The sequence below is a fragment of the Debaryomyces fabryi genome (assembly GCF_001447935.2).
Source record: "Debaryomyces fabryi strain CBS 789 chromosome Unknown contig00002, whole genome shotgun sequence".
Taxonomy (NCBI): Eukaryota; Fungi; Ascomycota; class Pichiomycetes; order Serinales; family Debaryomycetaceae; genus Debaryomyces; species Debaryomyces fabryi.
Window position 1 is genome coordinate 58,508 of NW_015385428.1, and position 11,954 is coordinate 70,461.

Consider the following 11,954-nt stretch of genomic DNA (forward strand, 5'->3'; position numbering starts at 1 on the left):
ATGCAAAGGAAAAAAACTGAGTTAGAACTAATAATACACATGTTGAATGTAGCGAAAAAATGTATAATATGGATTACTTGTGAGCGGCCGCAGCAGCAGCATAAGCAAATTTACTAAGTGTGTTAGCATTTTTAGGTGCACTAGAAGAAGTCTCTGATCTTGTACTACCCGAGCTAGGCACTTTTTGCTTTTGCTTTTTGCTTGGTCCTTTAGGTGCTTGTTTTGTGGCTTTCTTTGTTTTGCCATTACTGGATGTCTTATTACAATCCACCATTTCCTTAGCCATAAGAAGGCATTCAATCCACCCGTAGTTTTTCCCAAGTTTGATTTCATGTCCATCCTTATCGATAACTTTTACAGAATTCTTGATTAAAGGCGAATTCATATCACTTACTCTCTTAAGAAATATCAAATCACCTTTTTCTCTTATTAACTCCAAGATTAGATATCCGTATATCTCTTGTCCTTCTTCAATACTACCATCCTCATCCTCGACACTAATTCCTTCGAATTCGTAGTCATACATCAGATAATCTCCACCTTGATTCGCTTTCAAATCAACCATCATGACATTGAGTGAGCCATCAATAAAAAATACTCGAGCTTGATTTGTAATTACCGTAACGACAGGTATTGACGTGTTCTGTAACGTGCTATTAAATCTTGTGATCAAATCATCAATCATGGAATCATCTAGCAGTTGTGAAGTATCTCTTTTAACCTCCTTATTACTCAAAGTCAGTCGCATGATGATGTCCATCTTCAAAATCTTCTCAGTAGGTTCGAGAAGGCCATGTATTTCCCTGAACAAAATACTCTTATCATCAGGCTTCGGACTAGACTTTTGTTGAACAGATGGTTCGTTTCCATTCATTGCTGATTGATTGGCTCTTGTACCACTTGTCTTTCTTACAAATCTTGTGGAGTCTTGTTGGGGAGACTTTGGTCTTGAAACAGGAGGTGATGGACGTTGGAAGTTAGCCCTTTCTACAGGAGAATTCCTGTTCATATGAGGTCCCGTTGGCGCATTGGGTTTCTGAGATACGTTTGCAGCAGCAGCAGCTGCATACGATGGTTGATTCACTTGAGAACTTATTTGTTGTTGCTGGTTTTGCGCTTGTGGGAATTGTTGCACTTGTTGCACTTGTTGCGCTTGTTGCACTTGTTGCGCTTGTTGCACTTGTTGTGCTTGTTGTACTGGTTGTGCTGAAGGTCCTGGTTGCAGGACTGGTTTATTATAAAATTGGGCGGAACCTGTTGAGTATTGTCTATTATGAAAATTTCTAGCCTGCAGCGAATTAGGTATACTTGCAAATGCAGTGTTAGAACGCAAATTTGCACGTTGTCCTTTATTCGAATCCGGAGATGGGTTGGGCTTAGGAAATCCATGCTCTGTTTCTGGAGTCTTAGGAGCATTTGACATATTTGGTCTCATCATATTATTGGCGCTATTGTTCACTTGTGGAACCATTGGTGCACTATTTTGACGTTGCTTCTGAATTGGCCGTTGATTGAATTGAGCCGATGATTTATAATTGTTTATTAATGGTGGAGTTAATGGAACTTCCGATGATGTATTAGTTGGTGGTTGCATAAAATTCTTCTTTAATTTGGTTGCAGGCTGATAAGACTTCGTGCCCATGGATGGAATTAAATTCAAATCTAGTTGTTGAATTTGAGAATGTAGCTGATGGTACGAAGAAGATTTGTTCATATTTCTATTCGATCCTGTCTTCACAGCAGGGATATAAGGCGAAGCCGATGGTGTGGGTAATGAGCTGCTTGTTCCATTATCCATGCTGTAAGGCTCAATTCTTGGAACCTTGCGTCCCCAAATGTAAGTCTGGTCAGCCCAATGAACGTCACGGAACCACTTACTTGCCATAATTTGGGGGATTGTAAGCCTCTGCAGAGGCTCAGCTACTAACAATTGGTCAATAATACTTGCGATATCCGGTGGGATTGCGTTACGATAACTGTATTCAACGTTGATTATCTTCTCAAAAGTCAAATATTCAGTAGAACCCTTAAATGGCGGATTGCCATGAAAAAATTGATACAATATACAGCCGAGAGCCCATACATCAGATTCAAACCCACACAAATTATGCTTTAACAATTCGGGAGATACGTATTCCGCAGTTCCCACAAACGAACCTCTGCGATCATGATCGTGGTGTCCGTTACTAGACTCTTGATTTATGCCCTTATAATCGATTTTTTCACCGGATTCATCAGAAGTGTCAGAAGTGTTACCAAGAAGCTTTGCAGCCCCGAAATCAGTAATCTTTAAATTGAAATCATGGCCCACCAAGATATTTTCTGGCTTCAAATCTCTATGAATGACTCCCTTCAGGTGAATAAAGCTCACTGCATCCAATATTTGACTCATGTAGTACTTCAGGACCGATTCTGACAACGATCCAAACTTTCGGATGATGGAGAGTAGCTCTCCGTACTCGGCGAAATCCAACACAAAAAAAAGACTACTCTCATCCTGAAAGGTATAGTACAACTGAACAATCCCCGGGTGCTGCTGTCCCAATCTGTGTAGCGTAGTTTTTTCGATATTCACATACTTGATCTTATCTTCCTTGACGATGTGCTTTTTCGAAAGTACCTTAATAGCGAAGGTTTTGTTGCTATGAATGTCAACAGCTGAAAACACAGTCGAGTATGATCCTTCTCCAATTCGGGTTCCAAATTGATAATCTTTAACTGATTTCTTCTTGAGTACGGGTCCATTGCCATTTGGAGGGTGGCTATCTGTTGGTCCCGACATAGCCAGTTTTGAAATATTAAGATCAATACTGAACGAGTTAAAAGAAATTAATGACTGCTTTTAAGCAAAATGATACTGCTGAATTCCACTGATTCAAAATATACTTCGAAATAGCAAAACTGTCTGCCAAAATGTTACTTCTCTTTACTGTATACCGCTTTGCCTAGGAGTGGCTCGCGTGTGTTGACATTCCATAAATGGGTTTGTGTCACTTTAGAATCATATACAATACTACGGCTATTCCATAGCCCTGCCATCAAATAGAACACGATGGAGAGGTTTATCTTTACTAAGGTAAGAAATAAAAGATATCCGAGACATAACAGAGAAAGAGTCAACTTAAATGAACTTACTAGCTGGTTTTGCTTGTAGATACGACGTAATTTTCTGATTTCAAATAATAGGTGCTGGCATGGCCAAACTTTACCAGATTCAAAAGGTAAGGCTCTAAACAGCATCTAATGTATTTGAAAGATGAGATATCTCACTTAGAGTCTTTTGGCTTGGTATTGCGATTATTGTAAGGGTACAGAGAGGTTGATTCGAATCATAGAAGTTATTGAATCATCACGCTATGTGCAGTCCCATATGATTAAGTAGTTTTTCAGACTTCAGAAGACGACTAACGGCAACTTTGAAGCAGTTTTTCAGATAGTGTATAAGACAGAATGAAAGTAACAGGTCAGCGATTACTACAAGGTGGGCTGTTGGTACAACGGGTGGTAAAAAGAGGGTTATATAATGCGAGCCAAACCAAGAAAGGGTGGTTTTCCACTCGTTCGCTTGCAGATTCGAACGAGCACTTGAGACGAGTGTTTGATGATCAGACATACTTTGATAATTTCACGAAAAGCGGGTCTCCGGATGGAGCGATCAATTCGCTATTCGGAGGAAACGGGGTTGGGCTCTTTAGGAACAGTGCCTTGGATTCGCCACAGGGACTAGTTGATTTTTCGGAAGAGTCTCTTGAGAGGGCAAAAATGTTGGTTTCGAGTATGATGGCAGAAGTGAAGATCAGCGAGGAAGGACGCTTGCGGTACATAAAGAAGCTTGACCAGTTGAGTGATGTTTTATGTCGTGTTATTGATGTAGCCGAATTTATTAGGGTATCACATCCGAGCCAGAAATGGATAGATGCGGCACAGAAGACCCACGAAATTATGTTTGAATACATGAACCAGTTGAACACCAATGTGGAGCTATACGAAAACTTGAGGGACTTGTTAGCGGACCCTGCTATAACTGGAAAGTTGACTAAAGAGGAAATCGAAGTAGGAGAGTATTTAAAGCAAGATTTCGAACGGTCTGGTATCCATATGGATCCCAACACGAGAAATAACTTTGTTGCAATCACCCAGGAGATTTCTCTTTTGGGATCGCATTTTAACAATGATATTCACAACTTAGAAAGCTATTGGTGTAATATCTCAAGGTCCGAATTTGATCGTATAAGTGATACGGTTCTCAAGAGCGAAATTTATGGTTACCAATCGAGCTCGCCTGCTAGCCAAAATAAAGACTCAAGCAGCATATATATACCCTTAGCGGGGCATATTCCTTACACTATTCTTTCGAAGTGCGAGGTTGAGTCAGTCAGAAGAAAGGTATGGATATCATTGCACAATTCTCCTAAAGAGCAAATCGATACATTAAATGCATTTGTAAAATATCGTGCGTTGCTAGCCAAAATGTTAGGTTATAAGTCATTTGCACATTACCAGTTAGAGCATAAGATGGCTAAAAGCCCAGAAAATGTGCTAACTTTACTCAGAAATTTACAACAAGGTTTAGTAAGTAAAGAAGATGGAGTCTGTGAAGAAGTTAAAAAATTGCATTCCTTTAAAAGCGGAGGCAATACTGCCATGTCCAATGATGAGATATTGGAGGATGTTAAGCCATGGGATCGTGAATTCTTATTAGCTCAATTTCAATCGCAAAACTTGAAGGACGAAGAACCCTTGGAGGATATATCTGAATACTTTTCTGTTGGAACTATCGTTTCTGGATTATGTAAATTATTCCATAGCATTTACAATGTCATTTTGGTTCCAGAAGCGACATTAAAAGGGGAAACTTGGGATTCAAATCAAGTCCGGAAATTGAACGTTTTTGATGTGACTTCGAATAAAAAGCTTGGTTATTTGTATTTAGATTTTTGGTCCCCCAAAGTTTTGCCCTCACATTTTACTATAGTATGCCTGAGAAAGTTGAATACTGATATTGGTAGCGAATCTAAGAATGAAATGAAACAAATGGTTCAGTTAGACGAGAATGAGCAATACCAATTACCAGTGATTTCCTTAGTATGTAATTTTCTGAAACCTCAAGGAACTGGCATTGGAAGATTTACCGGAATTGATAGCCGCAAACCAACATTATTATCTTTGGACCAAGTTGATACTATCTTTCATGAAATGGGACACGCAATGCATTCTATGATTGGTAAGACCGATTTGCATAACTTGTCAGGAACTAGATGTGTGACAGACTTTGTTGAGTTACCATCAGTACTCATGGAATCATTTAGTAAAGACCCTCGTGTACTATGCAAGATTGCAAAGCATTATCGTACGAAGGAACCGTTGTCAGAGGAAACTTTGGCTAAGCATCAATCACACAAGGTGTTGCTAGAAGAAAGCGAAACGTTCATGCAATCTAAAATGGCCATGTTGGATCAAGTTTTGCATAACGAAGACATCATAAATCGTGGTATTAAGGATTTTGACTCAACTGCCATTTATCATCATTTGGAAAGTCAATTGAAGGTATTTGCGGACAAATGGTCTACATGGCACGGAAAATTCCCTCATTTGTTTTCTTACGGTGCTGTATACTATTCATATTTATTAGATAGAGCTATTGCAGAGAAGATTTGGCATGGCCTTTTCAAGGATGATCCATGGAGTCGTGAAGCAGGTCAGAAATATAGAGATAGTATTCTTAAATGGGGAGGCACGAGAGACCCATGGGTATGCTTGGCTGACGCTTTAGGTGATGAGAGGTTAAGCAAAGGTGATTCAAAAGCCATGGAGATAATAGGCCAAAAGGTTTAGATTTGTATAATTTATTTATTTATTCTGTACATATATTAAAATTGTCAATTCATAAATGCGAGCCTATTGTAAAATCTGTTTGTTTACATTTCGAAATCAATTTACAAATTTGTTATCTTAGGATTTTTCGGCAGAAGAAAAGGTAACATATTCTGAATTATGTCTAATGCAAACGACAAAGAAAATCCTGGTACTGGAGTCAATGACAAATATGATGTAGGAGGAGATTATTCGCCCAATACATCGAAAAAAGCGTTGAAACCAATATCACCAAATAAAGGACCAAACTCTTACGTTGGCAAATTAAATTTCTTGCAAGGCGACAATATAGACAACCACTTCAATAATATTCACAGTTCACATCTGCAGATTCATCAGCAATTACACAATTTGGAAGTACAGACCACACAAACAGGTATCGACTTGGGGCAATTATGTGATAGACTGAAAAACAATAACCAGTACTTGAATAAATTGCTAGAAAACATAACAAATTACTCGAACGAAGTTATCACAGAAGGAAATGCTACTAAAAATGATATTACAAACATAATACATAGATTAGATCTATTCAATGAAGAGTTAAAAATGATCAGAACATCGGATAATTCAAAAACTTTAACTGACAATATAAATGAGATTGTTAGTGAAGAAACGAGTAAGAACATGACTTCATCTCAGCATGTCATATTAGATAAAGTTAAGGAAGTGGTGACCGAATGTTTAGGAGAAATTCCAGCAAATAATGATTTCAGAGCATTGAGCAAATCTGTCCAAGAATCACAATTGACCAATGAGCAAAGACATGAGAAGCTTCTTGGTGAAGTATTGCAGATTCAACAAAGAGTCCCGGAAAGTGACCTTGTTAGACAGATAGTAGATCCAATTGTTGCAGAACTTAAATCAGTTTCATTGGATAGCGACTCTCAGAAGTTATTGGGAGATATACTCAATATTTTAAATAGAGAAAAAGAGACTAACAATGCTATGGAGCTGTTCCAGAATACGTCTACTGAGAAGCTTGATAATATATCTAAGGAATTATATACGCATAATGAATCAAAGAAAGTCATGAATGAATTAATTCATCGTCTAGATGATTTGCATCAAGAGACACAGACTCAAAATAATGATATTTTGCTACAACTATCAACTGGTGCAGTTCAAAGTAATGAATTGTCTAATCTTCAAAGTTCGATGGTGGATGTCAAGAAAGCCTTGGAGTCGAAAGATATACATATTTCCAAGTTGACTAAACTCGTGGAACATCAGTCTACGTTAATCAATGATTGGACTTCAAAAACTGAAAAATTGGGAACAGTGAAAGATTTAGAAAAGAACATAGCTAACCTTGAACACAAGTATGACTTGTTATGCAAAAATTACGAGCATAAATTTAATGATCTTAAAGTACTTCAAGGTGAATTTAAGGAACTAGCGGAAAATACAAGAAACATACACAGCAAGATTGCCACATCATCAGATATCAAACAGCCTGAAAAAATACGTCAGCTTCAGAAGATTCGTCAATTACACAACTCAAAGATGAATGAGATTCAAGAACATAATCATTCAAATAATTTGAAGTCATATAAAAGGATAATGAGTACGCCTACAAATAAATTACACAATTCACATCAAATATTCGACAAAATGAATGAATATAGTGAATCTCTGAATAATTCGGAAGAAGAATTTTAAAATTCGATCTATACACAAGATTATTTACATAGTATACAATGATTAGCTAACTTCTAATTTTGATAAATTCTCTCTTTGCCATCCATGTATTGTCTTAAAACTTCTGGAATTAAGATGGATTCAGTAGCTGGGTCATAAAATTGTTCTATTATAGCAACAATTAATCTGGGTACGGCGACGCAAGTTCCATTCAACGTATGAATGTATTTTAATTTATTTTCATCCTTACTATCTTCATATTTAATACCTAATCTCCTTGACTGATAATCCCCGCAATTTGAACAACTTGTTAATTCACCCCATCCTTTTCTTCCAGGCATCCATGCTTCACAATCAAATTTCTTTAGAGCAGGAGCCCCTAAATCTGAACTTGGCATATTTATCATTTTTGCACTCAAACCTAAATCCTCAATTATGCTAATTTGAAAATTCTTGATATCTTCTAGTTCTTGCGAAGCCTTGTCTGGCGTTGTAAAATGGAATAATTCGACTTTTGTAAATTCGTGGACCCTGTATAACCCTTTAGTATCCGACCCACGAGCACCAGCTTCCGCTCTAAAGGATCTAGATACACCTACGTACTTTATAGGATAATTCTGTGTTGAAGGAAAAGTCGAAGATGAATGATAAGCACCTAATGGAATTTCGGCGGTACCTATTAAAGACAAATTGTCATTAGTTAATTGATACACCTGCTGCTCTCCATTCTGATCATTAGGCTTGAAACCACATGCATTAACGATTTCATTCTTTACAATTGATGGAGGGGTAACCATAGTATATCCATTTACACGAGCTTTTGAAAAACCATACTGAATCAATGCTTGCTCCAACAAAGCACCATCTCCAGTAAGATAATACCAAGATGATCCAGAAACTCTTGCTGCAGTATTGAAATTCATAATATTTAACTTTTCTCCAATACTCTTATGATCAAGTTTAGACTTCGGTTTGGATCTTTCTGCATCTTCTTCCGATGCACAATTTATGAACTTTACTATATCACCTTCTAATGTGTTCTTAGGTACTGTAGCATCAAGTAAATTAGGAAGGGACTCGGCATGCTCATGTATAGTTTGAGACAATTCATCACGTTCAGTCTCCAATAATTTCAACTCACTTTTAGCTTTAGCTAATTTTTCCTTTATCTCTATTGGTGCATTACTTTTTAGTTCTTTCATAACTTCACTTAGCTTTGATCTTTCATGCTTTTTAGTATTGATTTTGTTAGTTAACTCGATTTCAATTGGTCTGCGAGTTACCACATATTCAAGACTCTGGATCAATTCTGGAGTATTTCTTCGAATTATTGCATCTTTATATTTTTCGCTATTAATAATAATATTCTTCAAATCAAAATTTGGTTTCCTTAAAACAGTTGAGTTTTTGAATGAGCTAGAGTATCTACGGAAAGATACATGCAAGGCTTTATGACATAACATTTAGTATATAATGAATAAGATCAAACTCGAATAAGTTGAATTTTTCTTCTACTGCGAGATTAAGCTAACGACATTGCAAGAGTAGAAAATTGAAGATTAAAAATTCAATTTTAGTCTACATTTCAGTTATCTGTTAATGTTCATTTCAAACCGTTAATAATATACAATATACAAAGAACTATGTAATGTGTTTTATCTTTATAATAATCTTACGACCATTTAAATGCAATGATTTTAACCTCTATTTAAAAAGGAAATCTACGGCTTTCACATGGAAAGGACTTCTCTTCAATTTTTCTTGATGTTCTTGCTTTTCTAAGTTTAATACTTCTTCGTCAAATATAACTCTATCCGCGTTAATGTCGATTTCACTGGTCTTGAAGTAAAATTTCCAATTTCTAGTCCAGAGCTTATGACAAATGTAGAAAACAATTAATACACAAGCACCAAGATAATTCTCAAAGAAATTCTGGGCATCTGGTTTACTAGATCCAACAGGGAATAAGGAAATATAGAATTGGGCGAATAAAATCAACCAATGCCATACGATAGCGTAAATCGATCCCCATACACCAGTAGATGCAACATAACCTAACGAATCAAGTGAAATGCCATTATACTTCAAGGCCTGTCTAAATCTAACATGGGAAACAACAATAACATTCCATGTAAAGATTTGTGATAAACCTGAGATAGACAACAACCAGGTGAAAACTTGTTCTTCTTGGTCATAAGCAGCAATGAATGAGAATAAACCAACAATAGAACAGACGATTAATGCTCTTAATGGTCTACCAGATTTGTCAATGTAGTTGAAGTAACTTGGTGCAAAACCTTGTTCAGCTAATGATTGTAAAGTTCTCGAAGAAGAATATAAAGCAGATGACGCAACAGAAGTGACGGACAACAAGATGACAGCATTGATGATGTCTGGAGCAACCCTAACCTTATGCAATTCTGCAGCAAGTACATAAGGAGAAGCATGGGTAGCATTACCACCAGAACCCATCAATTGATCGGAAGTATATGGAACCATAAGCCCAACCATAGTTAAGGAGCCTAAGAATAACACCACGATTCTCCAGAAAATTAACTTACAAGCAGCAGGAATAGCCTTTCTAGGGTTAGGCTGTTCAGCAGCAGATAATGCAACGAACTCAGATTGACCCAATGAAAAGGCACCAGTAACGAAAACATTACACAACCCTTTAAAATTGGTATAGTACCCAGGATCACGCCAGTATTTACCACCGATATATGGAACAGGTCCACCACCACAATTCACAATTATAGTCATGAGAATAAAACCGCAAATCATACATAACTTGATACTTCCAAAGACGAACTCACCTTCACCATATCCCTTGGATCCAACAAAGTTGATGAGCAAAATGACCACAAAGAAAATTGTCACCCAGATATCAGGGTTGTACTTTTTGTCCTGGTCCCAGAATTGAATAGTCATGGCTGCAGTGACTAATTCCACTGCAATGACTGATAACCATTGAATACAGTAGTTCCAGGTAACCGCAAACGCAACAGACTCATCGATAAATTTACGAGGGTAGTTATTGTACCCTCCAGAAAGATCACTGTAATTCACAGCTAACTCACCAGCTGCTTGCAAAGTAGGGTACAAGAATGACCCAACTATAGCGTAACCAACTATCAAAAACAAAGGACCCGAAACATGCAATACCTTACCTGAACCCACAAGCAACCCAGTACCAACACCTGTTACAAGGGCCATGAGGGTCAAATGTCTAGTACTAATCCCTTTTTGTAATTTCTTACCTTCATCACCGTGTGCGACCTCTTGTCTTCTAAACGAATCTTTAAAACGGTCCCATTTACCCATATCATTATTATTAGCAGGAGTTTCGGAATCCGAAACTGACCCAGAGAAATCTCCTCTCAATTCAGAGACTATTGGTTTCATTTCTAAATCTTTAGCGGACATCTTATAACTGTTGGTTATTACTGCACAACTAACTTCTTATATTTCTGATATTATCAAAAAAAAAAAATTCGATCTTGTCGATGAAATGTCGATAATTTTTCAACGAGATAGAAGAATAAATGTTATGCTGCAGAACAGTTAATCAAAACAATAAAATATTTACTTCAGATCTTAATTATAGGTATCTGAGTAATATATATATATAATCGTGCTCCGCTTTCCGAAAGTAGGCTTACCACAAAAGAATTGCAAACTCTCGTTATGAATGGTAGATTCATTCATAGATAGGCTGCACAAATTTCTTACTCATCTTTCACGGCAAAATTTTTTCTAACGGTCGCGCAAAAATTTCTTTTACTTTGACATGCATCAACGCCGCATATAATCAGAGAAGAATTGGACAGAAATTATCCGTAAAATAGGCCTTGTTGTATGTAATATCACAGATAAAATTTCACCCATTAAACTACAGGGTCTGGAATCTAATTCTTAGAAATCTAAAAAAGTTAGATTGAAAAGTAGTACTTTTTAGCAACTTAATGTTCTAAAGTTGGTGATGCTTTTTTGATAATGTTCCAATGGAAAAAAAAGTTCTCCAATCATATAAGGCAATTGCTCGCCTAGATGCATAAAAGGCATTTTTTTGTTGATAGCACGAAGATCGCTACGTGACCCCGACGAGACAAAAGAAAGAGCAAGATTCGGATAGTTAATATGTAGGTCTGACGTAATTACATGAAGGAAATGGATCGATACACCCATAACAAGCCACGGAGAATTGAAAAGTGGCCAGATGATATGCCGACGTCGTATATATGGCGGAATAGCTCAACTGAGATGATAGCGATAAAGAGAAACTGTCAAATCAATGGACATTTATAAAGTTATCAGGGCTTGCGAGATTATTGCAACCAAATTTCTGAGTTTTTTGCACATGAACAGTGGGAATGTATTAAGAGAAACTAAGAAGCAGCCAATAAATAGAATGTGTACAGTTACATGTTTGGTGTTTTGCA

General features: G+C 37.0%; 5 protein-coding genes across 5 annotated transcripts; 2 read left to right on the forward strand and 3 right to left on the reverse strand.

Moving 5' to 3' along the window:
- Positions 1 to 73: 73 nt before the first annotated feature.
- PKH3 (protein kinase) lies at positions 74 to 2,782 on the reverse strand (the record flags this gene model as incomplete). The annotated part of the gene is made up of 1 exon (XM_015608976.1): positions 74 to 2,782. The coding sequence occupies one exon, from the start codon at positions 2,780 to 2,782 to the stop codon at positions 74 to 76; it is 2,709 nt and encodes a 902-aa protein (XP_015470169.1).
- Positions 2,783 to 3,450: 668 nt separating this feature from the next.
- On the forward strand, positions 3,451 to 5,835 carry AC631_00147 (metalloendopeptidase; the record flags this gene model as incomplete). Its single annotated transcript, XM_015608977.1, has 1 exon — positions 3,451 to 5,835. One exon carries the CDS (start codon positions 3,451 to 3,453, stop codon positions 5,833 to 5,835), a length of 2,385 nt encoding a protein of 794 aa, XP_015470170.1.
- A 159-nt stretch (positions 5,836 to 5,994) lies between these two features.
- AC631_00148 (uncharacterized protein) lies at positions 5,995 to 7,536 on the forward strand (the record flags this gene model as incomplete). The annotated part of the gene is made up of 1 exon (XM_015608978.1): positions 5,995 to 7,536. The coding sequence occupies one exon, from the start codon at positions 5,995 to 5,997 to the stop codon at positions 7,534 to 7,536; it is 1,542 nt and encodes a 513-aa protein (XP_015470171.1).
- Positions 7,537 to 7,589: 53 nt separating this feature from the next.
- Positions 7,590 to 8,978, reverse strand: AC631_00149 (putative serine--tRNA ligase; the record flags this gene model as incomplete). The annotated part of the gene is made up of 1 exon (XM_015608979.1): positions 7,590 to 8,978. The coding sequence occupies one exon, from the start codon at positions 8,976 to 8,978 to the stop codon at positions 7,590 to 7,592; it is 1,389 nt and encodes a 462-aa protein (XP_015470172.1).
- A 241-nt stretch (positions 8,979 to 9,219) lies between these two features.
- On the reverse strand, positions 9,220 to 10,938 carry GNP1 (amino acid transporter; the record flags this gene model as incomplete). Its single annotated transcript, XM_015608980.1, has 1 exon — positions 9,220 to 10,938. The coding sequence occupies one exon, from the start codon at positions 10,936 to 10,938 to the stop codon at positions 9,220 to 9,222; it is 1,719 nt and encodes a 572-aa protein (XP_015470173.1).
- Positions 10,939 to 11,954: the final 1,016 nt, after the last annotated feature.